General features: G+C 45.6%; 1 protein-coding gene and 1 long non-coding RNA gene across 2 annotated transcripts; one reads left to right on the forward strand and one right to left on the reverse strand.

Moving 5' to 3' along the window:
- Nucleotides 1–49: 49 nt before the first annotated feature.
- Nucleotides 50–11369, reverse strand: F3 (coagulation factor III, tissue factor). The gene is made up of 7 exons (XM_021655488.2): nucleotides 11078–11369; nucleotides 10692–10870; nucleotides 9488–9593; nucleotides 5353–5540; nucleotides 3245–3429; nucleotides 2446–2605; nucleotides 50–993 (listed from the first exon to the last, which is right to left on the reverse strand). Exons 2-7 carry the CDS (start codon nucleotides 10777–10779, stop codon nucleotides 857–859), a joined length of 864 nt encoding a protein of 287 aa, XP_021511163.1. The 5' UTR covers nucleotides 10780–10870; nucleotides 11078–11369; the 3' UTR covers nucleotides 50–856.
- Nucleotides 9956–20994, forward strand: LOC132656910 (uncharacterized). Its single transcript, XR_009594712.1, has 3 exons — nucleotides 9956–10550; nucleotides 13123–13261; nucleotides 18589–20994. It is a non-coding gene; the product is annotated as an uncharacterized LOC132656910 (long non-coding RNA).
- The last annotated feature ends 4820 nt before the right edge of the window (nucleotides 20995–25814 follow it).

Below are 25814 nucleotides of genomic sequence, written 5' to 3' on the forward strand. Positions count from 1 at the left end.
CTACTGCAAAGACCAGGTAGTAAATAATAAATGGAAGATATAAATGTGATAAGGTGAATTCCCAATAACCTTTATTTATATAAAAGAATATTAAATAAATTATCTCAACATATACAAATAGAAGCTATATAAATAGAAAATCCCATATATAAAACCTTTAAAATTTATATAAATATTTACAGCGTTAAACATAGACAATTTTAAGTACCATACATCATAAAACTATATGTGGTTCCTTTTTATAGTCTTACAAAAATAGAGTTGGCAGTCAAATGTTTAGTCCCCATGCTTGTCAGTTAAAGTGCTAAACTGTAGTACGTGTCACAAAGATGCCCCAAGCAGAAATATCCTGCATTTAACACATCATATCAAAGCTTGATAATTGCTTTGAACTTCCAAAAGTACCTAGGGGAGGAAAAAAAAAGAAACCAAATACCACTTCACAAAATGACAGCTGTTAGAAAAGTCCACCCAATATCCATCTTACTGTTCTGCAGCCCATAAAATCAGTTTCTCAAATGTTCTCCAAACGTCCACCCAGGCTATACGAAAGTCACCTGTCCGCTGGCTTTGCCTGGGTGACCCAGTATCTTCCTGAGTGTAGAATACACAATCCAAAGCATTTGTGCAAAAATGGCTGTAGTGTTAGCCCGCTCGTACCGTTCAGGACATTCTAAGTGACAAACGCTAGTGTCAGAATCAAAGTGTCAGCTGGAACAACAGGTCACGAGGAGGGGGAGGGGCGTTTCGGAACTAGCATCCTCAGGCTCCACGCCCTGCATCCTCGGTCCCCATCCTCGGTCGTGGTAACGGGGGCATGCAGGTAGTGTGACGTTAGCAGCTTCCGCGTCCTCCTCTATGCCAAGCGCAGAGGGGCGTTCTTTCCTTTCTGCCCTGCTCTGCTCTTTCTGCGCTTGCACAGGCATATGGACAGGAGGATGATAAAGATGGTGACCATGAGCACCACCACTGCGACCACAGTGATGAGCGTTTCTGCAAAACGAAAACAAAATCAAAGACATAAGGTCACCTGGGAATAAGGTCAAATCTCACACAAATTATACCACCCTGCTTTTTTGAAACTTGAAGTTTCCCCCACTCTTTCTACCATTCTTGAGAAAGAATCTCCCTGGCCTCATGTGCCTGAGAGAAACTGACAGTGGCTACAGCATTAAATGACCTGCCCAATGTTCCTAGGCTGGAGAAGAGCCCCGGGAGCTGGATGTGAAAACACCTGGCGGAAATGTGGCCCAAAGGGACCCCAAGTTTGGTGGTAGAGAGTATGGTAGGAGACGGATGGGAAGGGCGAAGAAGGAGAGCCGAAGGGATGATGCAGGAGACAGTAGTTGGCCAGTTTAGTAAGGAGGCTTCCTAGAGGGGGCCTTGGAAATACCTCAGAAAATTTATTTGGATGGAGACGGACAGGGAAGCAGAGGCAGAGGCTGAGGTATCAGAGTTAGAGTTGGGCTGAGGAAACAATATGGAGCCTTGTGGCTCAGGAACTGGCCCAGAGGGGAATGGGCTCCAGTGGGAGGAGAACTTTCTGTCGATAGCAGTAAGAAGGCAGAATACTTAAATGTATTCTTGCATTTAAAAAAAATATATATTTTTAGGTTAGGATATAAAGTAAAGGGTTTAATTATGGACTTTTCATAAATGGTATGTCAGTAAACTTTGTTCTCATTCATGCCTGGGCCCTATGCCCCTTGGTCTCTCTCCAGTTCCTTCCTCCAGATAGGCCACCTTTCTACTTTCTCATCACATCTGTTCTATTACCCCTCCCCCCTTATGTTGCGTCCTTCCCTGTCATGGTCCCCTTTCTAATTTCATGACCCCTGCCACACACACATAAATACAAACATGTATATTTAATTTTAGATCTGGGTTCCCACATAAAGGAGAAAGATGCGGCATTTGCCTTCCTGAGTCTGGCCTACTTGGCTTAGCATAATGACTGGAAACGTTAAAAGGGAGCCAGGCCACTGCTACTGTCTTCCGACTCTTCTCCTCTGAAAGCACTCACAGCCCCTTCTCTGCGGGGTCCCGAGGGATATTTACAGGCTTTTAGTCACACGCAGCCTCTGTAGCAAATGTCTGTCATAGGTGCACTTAAATATTTGCCTCCTCTAGGAGCTAACTGGTCCAGAAACCACCCTCCCCTGACCCCACCCCCATACAGATCACAATGTCAGTAGGGAAAGCAGGCCGAGGAGACAGTTAGTACTCACGTCCTAACTGTGATCTGCACACCCAGGGCCCAGGGAAGTGCTTACAGAACAAGGAAACCATGTGGAAACATTTCTAAATGCCCCTAAGTGAACCGAAAAAGAAACCCCAAAACACCTGAAGGTCATTTCTTCCTGAATGCTTGGACCAAAGAGGTACACGTTGGCTCTGACAGGGGACACCAAGCCTCCCCTGGCACTGACAGCCATGGCTGCTTACCTCTCGATATACCCTTTGGTTGGTCCGTGCACACAGTTATGCTGTCTGGGCTCCTTTGTTTGTTTTTCGTGGAGAGAATCTCAGCACGGACATTAAAGCAGTAGACTGACCCTTTGTCCACATCAACCGAGAATTCGTTCCTGTTCGTTTCAGCTATTTTCTGTGAAAAGATGGAGAAGCTGAGTTCTTTCCCCTCATGAAGTCACCAAGGACGGTGAAACCAGGGCTCTAAGCAAAGCCTGTGCAGACATCATCGATGGAGGATTAACACGTGACTTGGCTAATCAGTAACCTTGCTAAGGACACCTCTGCCAAATCTGAAAGGTAGAAGTTAAGTAACATCCAACCAGTTCAGCCCCCTTTCTTCTGGAAGAAAAGAAAGATGGAATCACTGGGCAAGGCACATTTAAGAACCTGGGGCTGAAACTCAGTGGTAGGGAACTCGTCTAGCGTGCAGGGCCCTGGGTAACAATCTCCAGTGTCACAGAGCGACACTCACACTCATGCACATACACTCAGATTAGTTAATAAGTCCCCCCCCCCCGGGATCCCCAGTATGAGCATTTGGGAAATTTCAGTCTGCTCCAGCTCCTTAGTTGAAAAATTGAACTGTCTAACTGAAAGATCTCTGCCCAAGGGCACAGGGCAGCTGGCTCAGAACTGACCGGCAGAACAAGGCTCTGTTGTCCACGCCACGTGTCACCCCTATTCCTCTGTATTTGAACTGGGAAGGAAGCTGGCTGTGGAGAATCAAGGGTTGTACAAAACAAGGCATAAAAATGAGTGAAAAGTCTCTCACCCTCCCTGAGCTTGAGTCTCTCCGATAAGCAAGTGTGTAAATCAAGTCGTTGCCAAAGATTTCCCGCAGGGTGAGGAATGTGCCGTTCCTGTTCCTTCTGACTAATGTATATGAGTCTTCCACCGTCACGTTCAGTTTTGTACCATCTTGTTCAAAATGCTGAATTACTGGCTGTCCAAGTTTTGCTGAAATTGCAAAACAAAATTTTGCTTGGTTGGAAATTAAATCGATATAAAGAAAAGATCACTTAGTTATCAACTCTGCCATTGCTCATCTGGAACATCTGTACGGAATCAGTTACAGTAGCAGGAATGGTGGCAGCCCTAGAGCTGAGACCCAAGATAGCATATAGCCATGCCATCCTCTGGAAAGACAAGGAGAGCCTTCCTTACAGTCATTAGAAAACAGGAAAAGGAGCTGGTGGAATTAATGTTAAAAATATACTTTAACAGGGTCCGTTAATAGATTAGCATTTTAGCATACACTCAATAATAACAATCTATGGATATTTTACATTTTTCAAAAACTGGCATATATTTCACCTTGTCAGCATTAGGCATATTTTAAGAGTTTGGTGGCCTTGTGTGGTTGATGCTACCAAGCTGGACAATGAAGATTTTCAAACTTCTATATTTTAGCTATAATAAATTAGGAGCTGGGAAGCCCAGGAAGTATTCCTAGTCCATCAAGGAATCTATTTGAAGCTATAGGTTCCCAGTTCAGTTCGTGTGCTCTGGTTATGCGGTGGTTAAACAGGTCTTCACTCTATGGAAGTCACAGAACAGGGTGAGTGAGTGTGTGCGCGTGTGTGTGTCTGTGTTCTGTCATGAACCACAAAGGATTTGATTTGTATTGCTGAAAGCTCAGGGACTATAAAGAATAATTATGGCTCAGGGAGAATGATTGTCAGTGACTTAGCAGACATGAAGGTGTCATGAAGAAGCAAAAAGGAAAAAGGACAAAGGCATGGGAAGAGAGGGGCTTATCAATGGGATTCCTCAGAAGACAACCACAGTCATCTGGCCAGTTAGGTCATTAAAGCAAATATCACGAGTAAAATTCTGGTCAGTTATCCCTTGTCCTTCTCACCATCCATGTCACTGAGCAGTCAGAGGGTTACAGACAGGAGACACCAAAAATACAACACTTCTGTTTTAACCAGCAGGCCTTGTAAAAGAGGTAGAGTTTAGTGTTCCTAGTGTGCTGTATGTGCTTGTGAAATGTCAACTTCTGAAACACACACACACACACACACACACACACACACACACACATGAGAGAGACAGAGAGAGGAAGAAGAAGCAGAAGAAGAAAGGAAGGAAGAAAGGAAGGAAGGAAGAAAGAGAGAGAGAGAAAGAAAGAAAGAGAGAGAGAGAAAGGAAGGAAGGAAGGAAGAGAGAGAAAGAAAGAAAGAAAGAAAGAAAGAAAGAAAGAAAGAAAGAAAGAAAGAAAGAAAGGGCAGAAAGAAAGAAAGAAAGGACAGAAAGAAAGAAAGGGCAGAAAGAAAGAAAGGGCAGAAAGAAAGAAAGGGCAGGAATTCTCTGTATTTTCTTATTAGGTGGCAGGCTTGCATACCAGGACAAAGGTGGGGAAGAAAGCATGCCACAGGTTCAAACCCAGCATGAGGGAGCGCTGGCACATGCTGGATCATCTCAGGATCAGCTGGTTGAGGAACCAATGGGCCTAATTACAGGCAGAAGTGGCTTCTCTCTGGATCTGTGCTTGTTTGGACAAAATCCTAAACTAGGGTCTCTGGTCTGATGAAGGGATATAAATTTCAGCATGTGACATGTATCCTGACATGGCCTTCTGAGGAAAAGCCACAAGCCCAGCCTCAGGGCAACTTCCAGCTGGCGACTGGTAGGAACTGGGGGCTGACTGGAGAAGTTAGATGACACAGTGGTCCACACACAGTCTCACATTCTGTGAACCTGCTGCCCATCTGCAGAGAGGGAGACACTTGTGTCTAAGATGTCCCCAGCCCCCATGTGAGTGTGTGTGTGTGTAGAAATGCATGTTTAATCTAATGGCCAGTACGGGGTCAAACAGCACAAGAATATACAGAAGCCTAGACCAAGAGTAAAGGCGTTATCAACCACGCTACTTACTGTCTATGTAAGGAATAAACTTTGGGGCGTTCGTGAATAACGGTTCCTCCCCATGAGTGTTACTCCGTGGGATGGACAGGACCCTTGCTTCGTAGGCCTGGTGCACGTCCTGGGTGATCTCATCTGTGAGGTCACACTCAGTGTCTGTAGTCAAGAAGCATTTGTTTTTCCAGTCTTGGGACCTAGAGCTACAGGATGGAAGGAGAAGAAGAGATGGGAGGTTAGAGTTTGAGTCCAGAAGGATGTATGGCCTCCTGCCCGGGTGCCCTGCGCCACCGACAGGCAGCACGGAGAACCCTGAAGAGATGTTTTTCACCCTGAGCATTTGAAGTATGAATGGACGTTCACCCGGCAACCATGTTGGCTATGCCTGATTTTTTTTTTTTTAAATGTATGTCAGCATGGAAGACCAGAGACACTAATTCACTTTCAAAGTCACACAGTAGTGGTAGGGCTGGGTTTGTTTGCCTCGGTACATTGCCACATGCTAGCTGTGGCTACAAGAATGAGAACGCATCTCGTCAAAGATCAGAGAAAACAATAGAGGTAGTGACTGTCACAAAGTCCATGCCTCTGAGGGCAAGGGACAGATCTTTCTTTTGTAAGCCACCATCAAAGAGAAAATAAAAACTTCTGCTGAAAATAAAATTCTTCGAAGGGACAAAAACAGCCATTGGCCAAGTACCACTATATCTTGCCTCTTGAACTCCTATCAGATGAATGGCAGGAGTCACTGTTCCGTGGTCCATATGAGCCTGCCATACAGACCCAGGTACTCAGGCCAAGTCCCAAATCTCCATATCACCTCTTCCTTGGTGGTCAACACCCCCACCCCCACCTTACTGCCAGGAAAGCTGTGAACTTGCAGGTTCTCTTTGGACCAAGAGTTCTGGGTCTCATCCTCTGCCAAGCAGCAAGGCTTCAGCATTTGCTGAGTATGAGACCGATACCCGTACAAGGTGAACACACACTTCCCATGACCACGCACATTAAAAAGAACCCAGCGCCACCTTAGAGAGAGGAAACAGGTGCAAAGGGCCTAACCACAATATCTGACATAGAGGAGAACTGGTGGGTTGGCTAACTGCATGATGATCATGACAGCATGTGATGATGTAGGGAATCTATTATTCATACATTTTACTATTCAACAGACATATAGACTATGACTTAACAATGAGCAGAGGAGTCACACAGAGAGTCAGTTATCTAAATCCACACAGAAGAGGCGCATATGTAGATTCTCCAAAACCCTTAAAAAACCAGATGAAAGAACCTGGCTGGGTACATATATCTTTTATCCTCAAACTCACAAACTAAAATTAGAATGGGAATATTTTAGCTCTTGTGTTTTTGAGCCCTCTCTATGATAAGCATAGAGAGGCTATTTGGATCCAGAATGACCTTGATTACGTCTTCACCAAAAGCCAACGGTAGCTTGATGGTTTCTTTGCACTGATGTGACAAACAAGCCGATAGGCTCAGGTGAGGACCATACCCCCAGGAGATGCAATGCTTTCTTCCACCCTGCTCACGAGTCAGACCATGTGCTTTCTGGGAAAAAAATGTAGGACAGGGGCCTACATCACGCTGTGACAACAGGTCAGTGAGAGGACAGTCCTGCAGTGAGGTCCTCTGGGTGTTGCTAAGAGCACAACCGCATTGAAAGTCTTCAAGGTCCCTCTAAGTCAGTGAACAACTCCCCAGACTTGGAAATAAGAGTCCCTGGCTAGTTGACTGAGGAGTTCCAACAGAAAATGGACATTCGCTAATTGAGTGAGAGGCTGTGTCTGGAAGCCTCCACGTTCAGCTTCGGAACTCAGCACACACTATAGACTGGACAGCACAAGTCGTATCATGGTGCTGAGGGTGGGCCTCAGATGCTTCCCAGATACTACTGAGCCTACTTTCAGAGAAGATGCTACAGGCACTCAGCCAAAGGGGCTTCTCTTTGGCCAGCACCACACAGCCAAGCTTCAGCAGCATAGGTAGCTGATAGGAACAGACTAAAAGAGATTCTGGAAAAGTAGTGATGAGCAAAGCTTTCCTCTTCCTCCCAGGTTTGGGGCCTTTCAACAGACTGGCAGAGTCTCCTGGGGACATGGTACACCTCAGTTCCAGGCAACCTGGGCACTCCCCGCCAGCAGTCAGTGTGAGCCCCTGGCTTTCCAGAGCAAGTTTTATCTAGAAAAGTAACTGCTATGGTTCCCTTGGCCCTGGAATGTCCTTTCCCATGGGAAGGGTGAAGACTAGCTCAGGTCTCACACCCTGACTGACGGAAATGCTTCCAGGATCATCCACCTCAGCAGCAAGGACCTGAGGAGTGACCTGGCCCATAGGACACCTAAGTCTTCAGGAATCCCCAAGCTATGCCCCGAGTTGTGATGTTTACAGATCATGAGTCCTCCTCATCTTAATAATGGCCACCTTAAAGACTACAAAACTTACAGCTAACAAAAGTTTCTTTTTCAAAAATCAAGTCAACCCAAGATATATTTCCAGTGTTGTTTCAGTTAGGACAATATATTAGAAGATAACCATTCCTCCCGAAATCTGATCTTCATATCTAGAAGGAAAGGGTTTCCTAGGGTAAAAGTCGGTAATTTCCAAAGAAATAACTCTCAACTATTAGGATACGAATTGGCAAGGTTTAAATTTGTTCTAAGTCAGAGTCTCACGATATAGCTCCAGCTGGCCTCGAACATACATGTCGCTTGAACTCATAACCCGCCTGCTTCATATGACTGAGCTGTGCAGAGATGACAGAGCACCACCGTTACCAGCTCAACTAAATTGGGCGGTGGAGCATGGGTTATGGATGGGGCCCAAGGCTTTGCGTGTGGTAGACGAGAGCTCTTACCTCTGAACTGTGTCTCTAGCCTTTGATCTTGACTACAGTTGTAGGGATAGATCACGCAGTTCATGTGTATGTATTTATACATACACGCGCATAGCTACACATGCGAATGAGCACACAAATTCTCTTCCCTTTTCGCAACTCTTATCATGGAGTTCCTTTTGAATAGCAAGGAAGTCGTTTAAAAGACCCACACCTCAGAGCTGCATCCCAGTACTACAGAAGACTCGGCCCAAGCTGAAACACCAAAGCGAAGAGGTAAAACGTGCTTGACTTGTGCCGGTCACCACTATTAAGATAATTTATTTCCACACCCTGGATTTCTCAAGTCCCTTGCACATCTCCCAGGACTTATCAGAAACCAGAAGCTTGCCAAGACTATGTAAAAACCCTCAAGGAAAACGTGGTGGCACGCCCTGATACTTAGATTAAAGGTGTTGAATTACCTGTTCCTGAGGGCTGTCAATCAGTGACCAGGCTTGAATGAGCCAAACAGCCCCAGACAGCAAAGGAGGTAGACAATCCTTCAGTGTTTTTTAAGCAGCTCAGTGACTCAGGAGTCTGGATCTACCAAGATCATGTATACAGCCAAATTTTAATTCACAGAGTCTATAGATTAATGAATCAAACACTGCTTCAGGGCAGTGTAGACACTGGAATTCTCCCGACCTCTCCCTAACATGCCAGAATCAGTTTAGTCTAGACGGCTAGCAACTGAAAGAGGATATTAGTGCTTAAGATCAGCTGCCGTCGATCCCAAAGCATAGAATGAATGCTTATGTGGGTAGATTCAGCCCTCTACAGCTATATGCACTTATTAATTTTCTATAATTACTCCCAAATAACTAGGCATTATACCATTTTACTTATTTGGCTTATCTTATTTATTGACTTAATCTTGATACAGGATCTCATATACTGCAGTACGGCCTGGAACTCCCAATCTATACCTAAGAGTGAATGGATTTCTAACCGTGCTGCTTCCACCTCCAGAGTGACACCCTGCCAATTCTAAGGGACACTGATGATCTAAACCAGGGCTGTAAGTGTGCTGGGTAAGCTCTCCACGAGCTGAGGGGCTGCTGTCATCTCAGTTTAAAATATGGAAACGTTTCCATCTTGATGGAACCTGACAGGGGCCAGAAAATTACCTTAAAAAAACGCTACCAGTGTTAAACAGCCTTATCCAACACCCAGCTTCAAAGAGTCTGTAGACACAGCACAAGCACCAGAAGAGCAAAAACATCAGTTGTCCTTTTGTCCTTTAACCTAGCTTACCTTATCTGAACAGTGTAGAAATAATTGATGGGTTTGGGTTCCCACTCCAAAATCGTCTTGAAATTAGTTGATTTCCAAGTTAAATTAACTGCTTTCGCTGGAATGCCTACAAACAACACAAAAGGACTATAATCGCATGCACTTCTGTGTTGACGACCTTGTGCTAACAGTCTAGAACACTGTCCCCGCCTCCGCCATCAGCAGGCGCACATATAAAGAACTGTGTGGGTGTCTGGGTGTCTCACCTTTTTTTTTTTTTTTTTTCCCCCGAGACCCATATTGTCCTCCTGGCAACATCCACACCGCCATCGGTGGGACAGCGAAAGGCCCTGTGGTCCTTATTTAAGCTCCTCAAGCCCACGTTATAAGGACACGGAAGGAGGGCCAAAGGTCCACTCACGTGTCAGAGAGTCCCAGACCCTTCGAAAGCAGCCAGACTCAGAGGTAGCGAGGAAGGGTGTGAATTAAGTTGGAAGCACAGTGAGAGAGTCAGGGATGCACATAAAGCAAAAATGCCTAATTTGACCTTGCCCGGTGTAATCTAAAATATCTCTCCACTGCAGCTCCTAGGGAGCACAGGGTAGCCGCGCAGCCCTAGCGGCACCAGGCACGTGGTGGGACCCCATCCCATTAAAATAGCCTGTTATCAGGCGCGCTCTCTCTCTCTCTCTCTCTTTTTTTTTTTTTTTTTTTTGCAAGTCCCCGGGTTTCAATCACAGCCTCACAATTAACACTGGGCAGATCGGGTGTGCACTCTGTCTTGCCTGGGGCATTGCTTCTATGAGATCTAAACCAAAGGCCAAAAGAATGGCTATTTATTACGGGAGGGCGCACACCTCGTCAAAGATAATATGCGAGCCACGCAAAGCACGCCGACTTGGGCAGAGGCGGACCCACCAGCCCGCCACCTTCAAGGGCGCGACCTTCTAGGAAGCTCTGCTCAGAGTGAAAGCGGGGACCCCAGGTCACCCTATGCAACCACAGAGAAGGCATCTTCAACTGCGACAGCAGCCGGATCGGGCACCAACTACCTCCCCGCTCTGCGTTCATTCAAACCCTCAGGGTAAGCACAGAGGTGGCGGGACACCTTGCGGTCCCCAAGGAACCAGAGCAGCCCCCCCACCCCCCCAGCCAGCCAGCAAGGTCCGTCACCACTCCTCCGCGGGCGGTGTGCCCTGGGCTTCCCAAGACCGGTGGCACTCACCTGCCGCCAGGGCCACCTGTGCGAGGAGACAACCGAGAAAGGTGGGCGCGAGGGCCGCTAGGAGGCGCGGGCGCGCGGGGATCGCCATGTCCAAGGGCTGGGGTCGAGGTCGCGGGGCTGTGCCGGCGGCGCGGAGGCTGAGCTACGGGAGCGAGAGATGGGTACCGGCTGCACCCAGGCTGCCGGGGTCCGCGCGGGGCGCGTTATAAAGGGCCGCGCGGACACCCGGGCCTCTCCACCCCGCGCCGCCTCCGCGGAGGCCCGCGACTCCCCGCCCCACCGCCCGGTGCTCTCGCCTTAGCAGTAGGCGGCTCCCGCTTAGTCCACACCCCTGCCCCGCCCCCTCCCCTAGGAAACTCCAAGACCCCGAAAGGGGGTGACTCAACCGTGATTCAACAACGCAGAGTTGTCTTTGGGCACAGGCGGATCCAGGTGCTGCGGAGACCCAGGCTCCTGGGCCAATCCCTGGATGGCCAGCTTGGGGGTGGCTTGCCCTTGGAAGGGAGCCTCGCTGAAAGTCAAGGGAGCTTTACTTTTCCTGAGCTTTCTGACGCCGCGCCCCTAGCAGTGGATTCATCAGGGCCCCTGGACCGTTGGGATTAGCAGAGGGCAGATCCAAAGCCCTGCCCCGGTGCCCAGTGGTTAGCAGAACATTCTGTCAGTCCCTTGGTTCCTTGTGCAGGGTGGTGCAGTAAACGCACGTGTGTCTGCCACGGACAAGTGCCCTGGCTTAGGTCTAAAGGCCACTTGGCACACCCCTCCCCACACACCCAACCCACCGCCGTTCCTGCATGACTTGGGTAGCCACCCGTTTCCAGGAAGGATGGTTCTCACGCAGTGTGTTTGGGTGAATTCCTCCAAAATGCAGAGAAGCAAAAAAAAAAAAAAAAATGAAACTGAAAAGTAAATAACATCCGGGCTTTCCAGTGTGTGAGATATTTTTTTTTTTGGGAGGGGGGTCTTTCTAAATGCTTTGAGTGGACACAGGAGCCCAATCATTCCAATTACACCTCTGTCCCCGAGAACAGTGGCAGCCAGGTGCAAGCTTTGGTTTTTACTTCGCTTAATTCCTAGCTTCCCTTTCTTGGCTTTGCTGTGAAGATGTTTCCTGAGAAGGTCACATATCCTATTGGTAGCAGATGCCTAACATCTTGGCAAAAGATTTCTTGTCGTTTCTGTCCGACTCGTCCCTTCCTTTATACCAGTGGTTCTCGATCTTTCCAGTGCTGCGGCCCAACTATAAAATTATTTTCACTGATACTCCATAGCTGTAACTTTGTTACTGTTATATACAAATCGTAACATAAATATCTGTGTTTTCTGATGGTATTAGGCAAGCCCTGTGAAAGGGTCGTTAGACCACAAAGGGATCAGGACCCACAAGATGAGAACCACTGTTTTATTATATATAATGCACATTATATGTAATTTATAATATATATTGTAATATATATTATATGTAATATAAATATAACTCCCTTGAGTGAAGTCAAGCTTAGGTCCACCTCGTAGGCTCTGAGAAGAGCAAAAGGCTACTGCGGTGTTGTCACACTTGTGGTGGCTTTGATTAGGATGCCGGATTCTGTCTGAGAATGGACAGGGCAGAACCTCTTAGACGCTCTTTTACAACACCACTGGCCTAACTACACAAGGTAACTATGTGGTCCTCTCCGCCAGGGGCTTTCCCTCCCGACCTTGCCATCTTCTACTCCATGCCGAGCAAAGGAAGCCTGCATCAGGAAAACTGTTAAAAGGATGGTTAGTGGGGTTGGGGATTTAGCTCAGTGGTAGAGCGCTTGCGCAAGGCCCTGGGTTCGGTCCTCAGTTCTGGAAAAAAAAAAAAAAAAAAAAAAAAAAAAAGGATGATTAGTTTTTCCATCCACACACACTCGGAAGTGGTCTGCAGTCGGTGGGGAAAACACTTGGCAGTTTAGGGAACTTGTTGTTCATAGGCAGAAATATCCTGTTGGCTAGTCCTTATAGCGCACATGCGTGAGGACACGTAGAAAGCTCAGTTTCCTTTTGCATAACCAGTGGTGAAATGTGGCTGATGAGGAGTCTGCAAGTGACCAGGACACTCTTTCAGCCCTTCCTGTGCATGTTTAGAGAGCTTGCTAACAGCTTTACCAACCAGCTCTACCAACCAGCTAGACAAATCACGAGTGGATCGTAGTTTCATCAAGTCCTTCACATAATTTCAGTTGTGCACTCATATGTCAGTCTTCCTCATTCAAGCTTTTTTTTTTGGGGGGGGGTTGGAAGCAGAGCACCCCCTTTTATCCCTTAGCACAGTTAGCAGTACCTAGGAGGTGCTTGAGATGTGTGAGAATGAAGGTTATTATGCAGCCATGCACACAGCTGGAAGTTTTCATTAACTTTCTAGAGGTGAACGCTGTCACTGAAGGTTTTCTTTGTTTGTTCGTTTGTCTAGGAGCCGGGTAGTGAGAAGACTGGTTTGGTGAGAAACTGCAAATCTATCAAACAGAAAGGCATAGCTGCTCACCCTCTCCCAGCTGCCTCAAGGTGTTTGAGGCTACCTTGGGCTCCTGGGACTTCTAACTGGAGGAGAGGTACTTTCAGGGCAGAATGAAGAAGTTTGGGGGCTGCCTTCGTTTTTCTAACAGCCTACACTCTAGAGTGATTCAGAATCTGCTCAGTCATGGGATGTGATGAGACTGTTGATAGCCAGGCCTTATGGCTGCTTAGCATAAATTCCTCAAAATGTCCGTCTTCCCAGGAAAGGGACAGGTTAAGATTATGACAATATGTAAAATTGAGAGTGACAATTTTATTTAAAAAAAAAAACTTTTATAGGCATGTAAGAGAGTAAAATGAGCAATTTTATCTTTTTTTTTTTTTTTGCCAAAAATATTCAGGTAAAAGGCAAAACATGAGAAAAGGCCAGAGGGAATTCAGAGTTAGTGAGAACACAGAGTTCTGAGTGGGGGAGAAAAAGTGACTCAGCAAAACCAAAGCAACATCTGTCAGGGTTAGTCATGAAGAAATTGGCAGTTGTGACTATGGATTTTTGTGAATATAATTATGTGCTATCCCTCAGCTTATGTTCCAACCAAAATGAGTTGAAAATCTGTTATCTTGACCATCCAAAATACTTCTGCTCGTGAGTCTGGTCACTTACTTAGTTATCACACAACACGAAGATTTTTGACAAACACCATTTGTTTTTATCCCTTTATTCACTTATTATCTAGTTAGTTTCCAGACAAGTTCTCATTACATAGCTCTGGCTAGCCTGGAACCAGGATAGAGTAGAGTGGCCTCCACCTCATAAAGATGTGCCCGCCTTTATGTCCCGAGTGCTGGGATTAATTTGTGTGCCACCACCTCCAGCTTAGAAAAGAAAACAAACAACCAACCAGGATCTTCTAGTCTAACTAGGTCTTGGGACTTTTAGCACACAAATACCTCTGCAAACTCAAGGCTTAGTAGACTGCCCGACAAACACACTTTATAGCAATCAGCAGTTAACATTTTACCATGGTACATGCAATGATGCTAGACAAATCACGAGTGGATCGTAGTTATAATCTTAGTAGCAAAATCCACTTTAAGAAAAACACCTTTCACCAGTATTTTTTATTAGTACAACACCATATGGCTAACAATTTTTGTACGGCATGCCCTCATTCTTCATTTCTGAGACTTCTGACTGAAGTTAATGTATGGAAACCCATTCACTCAACAGACACCCGAATGCCTAGCAGCTGCTGGACTCTGTGCTAGACTTCAGATGTGCAGAATACAGCACAGAGCCTCTGTCCTGTGGAATACATCATCTCTCCTACTTAGGTCAAGATTTTAATGGCCTCCATGCTTTTCTCTCAGCGTATGGGTCAGAGAGAAAACAATTCTAATAGTGTTCTTTATTAATACTTTTTTTTTCTACTCCCTCCAAGCAAAAAGGCTTAAGTCTATCATGATCAGTCCATCTAACAGGCATTTTTAAAAGATATGTTTTATTTTTCAAGTGTGTGTGTGTGCCAGGAAGAGTGAGCTGGCTATCTTGGGGATAGTGTTGTAGATGATTGTAAGCTACCCAAAATGAGTGCTGGGGACCAAACTCAGCTCCTCTGCAAGGACAGTACATGTGCTTAACCACTGAGTCGTCTTACTATCTCCAGACATGTATCCTTCACTCATAAAATTACCTATGAGTTTGAAAATGTCTAGAGTGAGTGGAAAAAAAAATTAAATAAGCAGCCTGAAAGCAAGCTTGCAGGACCTTTCATTCGTATTTATATGTTTGTTTGTTGACATTTTCTAATAACTGACTTCACTCATGTTATCAGTTTTGGAGTCTATCCCCCCCCCTTTTTTTTTTTTTTTGCCTTTGATGGTGGTATGTCCTCTTATCCCGAGTTTTGTTCAAGGAAAGCTCTCCAGGCAGAGAGCCAGATCTCCAATAAGTGGTTACTGCTATATAAGTTACAGTGATGTTTGTACTCTTTCATTGGCTGTACATATCATCATAAACCATTATCATTTAACTTATCATATTGTAACAGCACCCAGGTCTCGTGACACAGCTACTATTCTCTAGGGGGAGAGTAACAGGAAGCTATAGTTTGTATGTAGATATATACCTCTTGCTTCCTCACTAATTTCTAGGAAGAAATCATAACCTCCTGTGTTATTAGGAGGTTGATAGGCAGTTAGGTCTACTGTGGATGGGATTAGTGCTCTGCGAAGAGATTCTTTCCCTTCCATGATGTGAAAGTAGAAAAGGTGTCCACGAGTGAATCAGGAAACTGAATCAGGATGCCAGTCTTTGCTAGACCCCAAACCTTCAGAATCATAGTCACAGACTTCTGGATCTGTAGGACCACCATACATAAAGTGCTTTTGTAAAGCCATTCAACGTATAGAACTCCTGTGACAGAGTCCGAGCTAACTAAAAAGACGCAGGGCCTGTTGTTTGGAGGAGGCTTGTGATGTCTTGGCTGTGAATGACTTCTCAGGATGTGGTAAACTTTACAGACAGCTCTTCAAGAGACCACATGGCAAATTCTACACTTTATTTCCCCTTAATCCCAGCACCTGAGAGTCAGAAGCAGGCAGGTCTCTGAGTTTGAGACTGGCCTACTCTGTTCTATTAAGTTCCAGAACAGCCAGGACACAGAGAAACCCTGTTAGGAAGAAAGAAAGAAAGAAAGAAAGAAAGAAAGAAAGAAAGAAAGAAAGAAAGAAAGAAAATCATTTGTCTTTCCAACCACTAGGAATTACTCAAGATCCTGGTTTACGCAACTTAGTATTTATTGAGGGATTACTATGTATGGAACAATATACCAGGAGGTACGTTTGAGTCTTTTTGTACTAGCTTATCAGTTTATCAGAGAGAAAAGAGAACTGCTCACCTCCTAGGTGAAAAGAGCAGAATGGAGCAATGAGATACATCACAGGTCTCGCTAGCGGACTGAGAACTCCGAGTTGGTGGTGACTGCTTTAGCTTTGGTAACACACAGGCTTCCTGGCACGCGGCAGGTTCCCATGTTCTTAAAGCTTAGTTCATGATGTAAAAGCTGCTCAGGACCCACTGGAGAACTCCCCTCTGAGCAGGTCATCAGAGAAGCTTCTTTGAGGGAAAGCAGAGTTGCAGCTATGTCTTCATCTATTGGGGCCACTCTAACAAAGTACCGTAAGGCTCACTTGAGCATCTCAGATACAATAAGGAGCGGAGGAACAGGAGGGAAAAAGGGAAGGAGAGGAGGAAGGACGAGAAAAAGGGAGGGCTTCCTTACACTGGGTATTGAAGCTCCTGAGACTGTTAGCACAGAGCAGAAAGTGGGTTATGGCTTAGAGGGAAAATGTGGCTGGAGGGAGAAATCAGGAGCTGTGCTGAATAGTCTCCTAGAATCATCCACAGTGTGAGCAGCCCAAGAACACGTGACAGGAGCTACTCAGCCTGATGTAAAGAAATGTGTCACTGTTCACAAGCCCAGGAAGCTCTCAGAACGAATAGTATCTTCTCCAATGTCTCCTTTCAATCAGTTTCTGTGTCATAGTGCTTAGAAGCCAACAACAGCCCCAGACTCATGTCCTCTTGGCTTCGTCACACCAGATACAAACACCAGTACTACTAAAGGATTCCAGTTGTTCCTGCTAGAGGCTGGGGTCACTCATGGGCGATCTCAGTTGCCAGAGGAACACCCAAGTTTGGGTCCTGTGACCTATCTTGGAAGCAGAGAGTGGGACGGGCAAGGGAGAAACAGGCTGTAAAGCTGCTGGACAGATGGCCCATTAGTTACCTTCCTGGGGTTGTGATAGAATAGCACAACAAAAAGCAAGTTAAAGAGAAAAGGATTTATAGTTTCTTATAGTTCCGAAGGTATAGAGTTCATTGTGGTGGGTTAGGCACAGAAGCAGTAACATGGGGCTATACTGGAATCAGAGAGAGAGAGAGAGCATTTATCCACCCAGAGGAAACAGACAGAGGGAACACCACCAGGATGTAGCATTCGGCTACAAAGCCTGTCCTTCTCCAGGAAGTCTCCAGCAATTAAGAATTCTATAACACCCCTCCCCAAACAGTACCATCACCCAGAGAGCAAATACTTAAATACAGGAGCCTGTAGGGAACATTTCTTACTCAAACCAGCAAAACAAAAGCTACTGCTGAACCTACCTACAACAAACAAGTCCTTGGTGTGTGGCTAGAGGAAGAAGGTGACCTGGGAGGACTAACCAGAGATATGGAACAGGACAGGAGATTAAAGGTTGCAGAAAGAGAAGACCATGAGACTTTATGTGGTAGAAATCCACTTACATGTGTGGTTATAACAGGTACAAAAAAATAATAAGCACTAAGGATAAATTTACATGGATCTTGTTAAGTTTCCCACTTATTTTTGGGTTAAAGCAAGAAAGGAAGCCAGTGTAGACTTGAGAGATACTTATCAGTGTGATTCACATCAATATCCTAAGCTTTGATTTCTCTATCATCAAGGTTACTCATGGTTTCAGTCTGGATTGCTCTGACCTAAGAATCATCATTTGTCTAAGAATTCGTCTTTATCACTGCTCTAAAACTTAGAAATTCAGTGTTGTGTGAAAGCATTTTTGGAGAGACTGAACAAAAGTCTACTGATCCCAGATAGGGAACTGGTGACTGATCAAAGTAAACCTCCACCAAAGTCCAATTTAGTAAACAAATGAGCTTATTGGGGTTACTTATAAGATTACGGGTGAAAGGTATCTTGTAGAGATGATTTAAAGGCAGTTTTATCACCGAAGCTCGCCCCAGCATGAACGAAGACTCACAGAAGGCTCACTTGGAGCTCTCTGCACAACTTGTAGACAGCTTGACAGGTAAAAGAGTATCTTCAACAGTCCTTACTGCACGTATAACCGTGGGAAGGGAGGAGCCTTGTGAATCTGACAAGTTTTAGGGATTTCTTGCAACTTCTGAGTTGTATATTTCCTCAGTCTTAAATAGCCTACCTTTAAAAATGTCTAAGTATTGGGGGCTGGAGAGATGGCTCAGCAGTTAAGTTGCTCTTGCAGAAGAGTTCAGTTCTTAGCACCCATATCAGGCAGCTCATCTTATGTCCTTCACCAACATTGCCTGCATGTAACAAGCACATGTACTTGAACACACATGCACACACACACACACACACACACACACACACATGTTCGCATGCAAACATACAAATACTTCCTGAGTATTAATGAGCTTCTCTCCAATGATAGAAATTTTCAGTTTAAAGGAAATTGCTATTCAACCCCTAAATTCTCAGATGCTATCAGCAGGCCTCAGATAGTAATAAAAGGACAACTCAGATGTGGTTAGGATGATTTCTGTCATGGGCAGGATCCTCTATGCATCCAAGAACTCTATAAATAACTTTGTTCCTTCTTTTCTTCTTCTTCTTTTTAGACGACATCACATCACCAGTGGAAAAGCAGATGATCATTTGTAGACTCAGAGTGGATCTGAGGACCATGCTATGATCCTCCTGCAATTATTGAAACTGGCCAGAAAATAGAATTTGTTAGCCACTAAGTATTAACTCATTTAGTCCTCATGGGAATACCATTTGCGACAGATTGAAATGTAGCTTTTACAGATGTGTTAGTTGAAGACAAGGGTGGTTGAGCAAGCTGTTGAGAAGCTGGATAACAGTGGGCTGGAGTTGCACCTGACCACCGGAGCCGCAGAGCACAACTTCATAACCGCAGTGCTGCGCTCTCCGCCTCACTGAATGCGCTGTATCACACGCCTCCCATGGGGGCGCGGGAAACGGACCCTTCCTTTTCTGCCCTCAGTGCTCACTGTCTTGTGAAGCTGAGCCTCTGTGGAGTTCCTGGCCTCAGAATACGGGGATTTTCCAAAAGGAAACCAAGCCAAACCTGGCCTTAGTCAAGAAGAAAGGGCCCTTTCTTTCGCTTTGTTACCAGCTTATTTTGCTCATGCATTGCCAATTCAAGTTGCATTCCCACCCAGAACAGAGAAGAAAAAAAAAGAAACTGTACCTGAAAAGGGTTCATTTGCCCTGAGAACATGACATCGACGCCCCCTACTCCCCGGTAGTGCCTGTTATTCATAAAGAAATGTAGGTCATGATTTCAACTAATAACCTGGGGTAGAAAGGCCCTTTTGGAATTGCTAATTAAACTGATGAGCACGTTCGATGATAATCACTTCCACTTATCATCCTGCTATAACCACATCCCTTTTCTTACCTGTCACTTCGTGTTCTGTTTATCATCATGACACTGGCACCCTGGCTCAAGACGGGGCTTGTGATGGAGTCGCCCGCATTTTCTTTGCTCTATTTGTTCTGTGGTTCCTCCTTCCTTGAGCCCTCAAGAGGGAGACTCCCTCAGATGCTTAACTTTCTCCTGTGAGTTGTCCAGTGGCCCCACCATTGACCAGACTCCCTAAAGCCACTCGCTTCCATAAACCTTTTCTAGTCTTCCTGGTGATGACCTCAGAGCTTCCCTCTGGGACAAAGTTAAAGATTTATTTTTATCCTGCCTCCTGCGTGCGTGGGTAGGGGAGTTGGGGTAGGGAAAGAGTGAGTCTGTCCCTCGTGGGTGGGGGGTACCTGCAGAGGCAAGGAATTAAAGGCTCTGGAGCCAGAGTTACAGACAGTTGCGAGCCACCAGAGGTGGGTACTCGGAACGTAACCCTTGGAAGAGCTGTCTCACCCAGTCAGCCATCTCTCTGGCCCCATGGGGCAGGTTTGACGGCGCTACCTTCTCAGTGTCAGACTACCTTGCGCTCTTGCTCTGAGGTCATTGTTATGTCACCTTTGGAGTAGCCTAAGAAAAATGTCATTGGTGTCTGCTGAGCCCACAGCTGAGGCTGATCTCAGGAACAATATGCTGTTTTTCTCCCTCCTGTCGGGGACACTTGGGCATTTGGCAGTCATGTTCCCATCATCATTAAGAGCAATGGCAGGAGAACAAACCCACTGAGAAGCAGTTGTTATAGAGGCAAAATGGGTCTGTGAGAGTAATTAGGGAGAGGAGAGAATCTTAACCTTATAATCAAGAGGGGTGTGGAGTCTGGATTGAAACAAATCATAAATAACTACAGTAAGTCTCCAAAGACCTCAAGAAGAAATCAAGGAAACCTGGATAGTAGATCAGGGAAAGTCGTTCTCTCTCTGTTTTTCATAGGTGATATAAGTTATACTACAGACTCTTGAGTCCCAGAGACTTTGAGCCTACTGAGCTAGGGACGGTTTCACAAAAACTTCACCACAAGGTTATTTTTATGACAGCAGGTGTGTCTAAGAGCATCACAGGTGTGGCTCATTCACAGCGAAACCCATACACCTAAAACACCCAAGGGAATGGCTTCCTCCAATCTGTTTAAGCTCCTGCCTCTGCCTCTTTTCCTAACAGTTCTGACACCCCTGTTAGCATAGGCTTGCTCCCGGACCCTTTTAATCTCTGAAGATGACGTGCTATCTTCCCACATGGGCATATGAAGATACGGCTCCAGGATCTTGTCAAAATGGCTGAGGAAGAATGTTCTGGTCTTGACCTCCTTCTGTGACCTGTTGAGCAGGATACTAAAATGCTCTTAGTCAGCATTTCAAAGAAATGATTACAAGTTAGATATTTACTTCAAAAGGTTTGGTTCTTCTAGGAGCAAAGAACACTGAGTTATGAGGTCACGTTCAGTAGCCTAGTTGTGAAGATTGCAGATATGGAAAAGCACACCTGCTCTTGACACTAAAGGAGAGGTGTGTGTGCATGCATGTGTGTGTGTGTGAGTGAGTGTGTGTGTGTATCTAACCATTTGATTTCTCGAAATAAAGTATGGGACAAAGGCTTTGATTTTGTATTCTGTGCTCTCCTACCGAAAATCTTGGGTCAGAACTTAGCTGACCTGTGCCAATTGTATTGAATACTAAGTCCAAGTTTATCTTAAAGTTTTGATTGCAGTGCTGATGCTTAATGATTATAATAAATAGTTCCTCAGAACATACCTTCTAGAGTGACTTGTTCTGCACATCCAGGTGAAAAGTGATTATAGCGTCAGTATGATGAGTTAATGTCGGGGGGAAAAAATGAAGAGGCTGAGCTGGCTGCAGCTAACTCAGACATCCGGATCGTTTGCTCGTGGGTCTGGTTGTTTTATTTCAGTTGTGGCACATGCGATGATCACGGTTCTGCAGTCTTCATACGGTCCACATGGCCGACACTCAGCAGTGTCACCAGATCTCGTGAGGTCTGTAGCAGTCAGCTCTTGGCAGAACCCTCGAGTGGGCAGGACACATCACACACCCGGGACAAAGGGGGATGAGGCTCTGCCCCTGCTCACAGCCTCGCTTTCCACTGCCAGCAGTGCCACGCTGTCCTAAGAAGGGCTTTCTGGGATGGGAGAACTTGAGAGGTGCAGGAGAAGCAATTGTCTGGGGCTCTTCCTGCGCAGGACCCCTGCCGCCAGAGACATTGGATTCTCCCCTCGGTTGCCAGCTCCTGACCTCGCAATTCTTCGGTGTTCTTTCTGACACGTACTGAGGATGTTTCCTCAGTACTCACCACCTAGTATTCCCACCTTCATCGGCAGGATGCCCTTCGCCCGGACAGTTCATAAGCAGTCACTGTTTTATCAGCACGGATAAGCTCTGTCTAGGCTGCTCATGTTTACTCATTAACGACACCCTCAGCCTTTGATTTACAGCTTGTGTAAACCCTGGGAAGCAGATACTCCCAATTCCTCTCACTTCCCCTTGAGGAAACTCTGGAGAGCCAAGACTGACACCACTTGCTCAGGGTCAGGTGCCAGGACCGATAAAGCCGCAGCTCACACTGCCCGTCTGGCCCAGTGTGTGTGCGCTTGAACCTATCTCCGCCTGCCAGCCTCTATGTCTAAGTTCCCACAAAGCATCGTCACAGGAGAAAGCCCCGCAGGGTACCCCCAGGCCCCACAGAGTCTAGAAACGTGGCTCTAGAGGGCTGTGTCACATCCTCGGTACATGCTGAACAAGAGTGTTGCTGAGGCCTACAAAAAGCCTTCAGCTTCCTGGGGAAGCATTTTTCCTTTCAATCTTACCAGGCTAAAAGGAGTTAATATTAGAGTGCTAGCTCAGACTTTGAAAACTAGTGAAAGTTCCTTTGTTGCACACACACACACACACACACACACACACACACACACACACACACAAATGGTGGAATATCTTCAAAAAAATAAAAGCTGCAGAGCCCATTTACTCATGGCCCATGGGAGACAGGGATTTTCTTCTTCTTCTTTTTTAATTCCAGTTTTCATTTTGCTCTGTGTTTCTATCATTGTTTATTCTCTCCAAAGGTGAATTCGGCTTTGGTTGCTTTGCTAATTCTGGAGGAATTAATTCATGTTGACATAGTGTTCAATCAGCTCTGAGGGAGGGTGGAGCAGGAGTGCTCTGGTAAGATGACCCACCCTTTCCCACACCTGGTCAACTGCCCCAGCCACTTCAGTCAACAAAGCCAGTCAAAGAAGCAAACGAGCTCCCGGTCAACCCAACCCTCAAGCTCATTTCCCAAACACTCCTTGGGAGTGATGTGTGGTATTTTGTCTTGGCTGTCTAAGCCGGTGTCGATAGCTGGCTTAACTCTGCAAAACCTAAAACTTCACTCATGTCTTCAGGTGTTGAAAGTAGCAGAGATCCTTGACGAATATCACAATGACAAAGCCATTTGGGGCTTAATTCGGGCAGGTTTTGTTTCTAAGCAAGCTCCCCAGAATGAGGCATCAGGAATGCAGGGGTGCCATGGGTGAGGAGTCCAGCCCTGGACAGAGAGCCCCGCTGGCAGCCCAGGCAACCCCTCAGAGTTGGAGGGGGCAGAGCCCCATAGGGATGAGGTGTTGAGAAGATCACAGCCCTCCTGTGCTTCCTTAAAACAAATGAATCAAGAGCTCTGCCCAAAATGTCACTCGATACCCTACATCCTGGAAGTTAAGTGGAGACACCCAGCACTTTTGCTTATGCTTTGAGTGTACATAACCTTTCTTTGTGTTTAAAAAGAATTCAACCTTTCGAAACAAACTGGTATTCCAGGAAGCAAATTTTTTACACCCAAAATGGCTAGATTTGGATATGACTCATTCCCTCTTACCAAGCAGTAGATCTTTACCATAAGAGCCAACAGTATCACCCTAGGAATGCAATTTTGTACAAAACCAAACCAAACCAAACCAAAACATGAGTTTCATGAGTGAAATGAATGAAGTCTTTTATCAGCAAGATGAACACTTTTTTTTTTCCAAAAGAAAAACCATTGGCAAAGAGTTTTTCAAAATTATCTAAAATTATTAATAGGCCAGAAATAGATTATAATACTGGGTTAAATTACACAGGTACGTTTTAATAAAGCATTAATCTAACAGGGGGAAATCAGGCTTCAATGTAAAGAAGATATCCTGCTCTCCATTCCCTGCCTTGTTCCTGAGGGAGAGATATGGACAGTGAGGTTCCCATAGATGGCGGAGAACCAGGAGGAAGGTCTTCAGGCCATTGCAGAAGCTGGAAGCCTGTTTGCACTGCCTGGCTGTTCTGAAGGCACACCGAGAGGAAAAGCTTTCCTCATGCTTGACAGTCAGAGCTCAGAAGTGATGGGTAGTAGAGTGCAGAGTGGCTCAGCCTTGCTTCCCCTGGCCTTGACCAGTGTCACCATTGAGTTCTCTTGGGTAGGAGAGAAACCATCCTCCTGCCTCACAGAAACCTGTGGGGAGACTCAGGTGTATGGTAGCAACGTCTGGATTTGAAGTCGCCTAAATAAGCCTCTTCTGCCTTGCTGAGGGAAAAGACATTTGTTGAATTGAGTGGAATAAAATACAATCTAGAAGAAAAGAGGACTGATTTTGTGATAATGTCTCTATTAATGGAGCAGCTGCGTTTGTATCACATAACTGTGTACATCAGACCTAAGAGTGACAGAGGAAGAGGTGTGTGTTGTTGCTTTTCTTGGGCCAAATCCTGTCCTTGAAGAACCTTTCCCTCAGCTCCAGATGGTTTGGACAGCATCATTCTGACTCATAGAGATGCTGGGATATTCCCATTACTTGACTTGTTCTCTGTGGTTCTTAGGGTGTTGTGTGTGTGTGTATGGGGGGGGTCTATGAATTTCTGTGGAATGAATGAATGCACTGACGGTTATTTACCTCCCAGACATTTCGTGAACTGCTGCCTGGGCGTGGGCTTGGAGACATGGACATGTGGATGTTCAGGGTGTTCGGCCTTCTACCCCTCAGCCCTAAAAACTCGGTTATGTTATTTAAATATGTTTTTTGTTTTGTTTTAATTCCAAGGGTGAGAGATGGGGCTGCCTCAGTTTATTCACAGCTGATAATTGACTCATGTGGCTCAGAGAGGGGCATGGTCTTTGCCAACTGCAATTAGTGGAGACCTGAGGACTTAGAGAGGGTATAAATACCAGAGCCGGGAGAGAGGGGAGAACTCGGATGAAGGCTGCCGCTCCCCGTTCTGTTGTGTTTACTGTTGCTGGCTTGCTGGACTGCTAGATATTCTGAGGACTGAGATTGGTATTGCCCCAAAGAACCCTACGACTTCAACCAGCTGGACGTAGTAAAGAAACCAATGCCCCCTCTCCCCATCAACTTTCTTTTTCTCCTACCTAGTGTTAGGGTGCTGGAAAGTATTAGGAGGGACAAGGGCTGGAAAAGGAAGGAAGAGGTATAAGAACCCCCAATAAAATAGAATAAAAAGTAGCAGCAGCAACCCTCCCTGGGTGGGGCTGGCTGTTCAGGTTTCCCGGATCCTCCTCTGACAGCCGTCAACCTCCTCCTTTGCCTACAGCTTCATCACAATGAACTATGAAACAAGAACTTAGCTCATTGTTCTTTAGCATTTCTTTGGTATCATGCTTCCTAAATTTTATTCTATTTTTGTATATCTTTTTCTCATTTTCCTAAAGGGAAAAAAATTGAATATTTGGCTTTGCACTACTCTAACAAATACCTGAGATAATCGACTGCATATTAACCAAACAAAAATAATACCTGTTAAATGTTTTATATACTTTCTTTCTAAGAGAAAATGCTTTTTAGTTAGCTATCTGGGAGAGGTGAATCCAGATAATACTATATACATTTCAATAGTCTCAAGACTTTGACCCGATAGTTATATGAGTATATTGTGAGTTTAAATTTGAACTTTAAAAATAATAAAATATCCTTTTTGTACAATTTGAATCAGATGGGAAGATGTGTGAAAGACTAAGAGTCTCCTTCCTTTTCCCCCTAATTATCTTCTCCTCTCCCTAGGCTGTTAGCCACTGCCCATCCTTCCAGACCGTTTTTATGTATGTGCCTTCATCTTCATGCACCTGGAACCTGAACACAATCAGATTTCTGTTTATTAAATAATTACAGAAATGAGACTGAGGAATACATTCTTAGGAGGAGGGAGATTTCATTTGTGGCTTTGTTTTTGGTGTCTTAGAAGGCGTTGCGGTAAATGTTGACTGTTAGTCCCCTCACTCTTTAAAGAGAGGCAAGGGGCCCCTGCGATGGGTTTTGATTGGCTTCTTTGAGGCAGCCAATCTTCCCCTGGCCTTGACCAGTGTCACCATTGCTTTCTCTTAGGTAGGAGAGAAACCATCCTCCTGCCTCACAGAAACCTGTGGGGAGACTCAGGT

The sequence above is a fragment of the Meriones unguiculatus genome, chromosome 10, assembly GCF_030254825.1.
Source record: "Meriones unguiculatus strain TT.TT164.6M chromosome 10, Bangor_MerUng_6.1, whole genome shotgun sequence".
Lineage (NCBI taxonomy): Eukaryota > Metazoa > Chordata > Mammalia > Rodentia > Muridae > Meriones > Meriones unguiculatus.

What these genes read in the sequence shown, in the direction of transcription:
- F3 (XM_021655488.2), bottom strand. Translation starts at nt 10,779, where the DNA reads ATGGCGATCCCCGCGCGCCCGCGCCTCCTAGCGGCCCTCGCGCCCACC. An exon ending in TTCTACACTGTTCAGATAAG is followed by an intron (nt 5,541 to 9,487) that starts GTAAGCTAGGTT and finishes TCCATCCTGTAG; the next exon opens with CTCTAGGTCCCAAGACTGGA. An exon ending in ACCAAAGGGTATATCGAGAG is followed by an intron (nt 994 to 2,445) that starts GTAAGCAGCCAT and finishes TTCGTTTTGCAG; the next exon opens with AAACGCTCATCACTGTGGTC.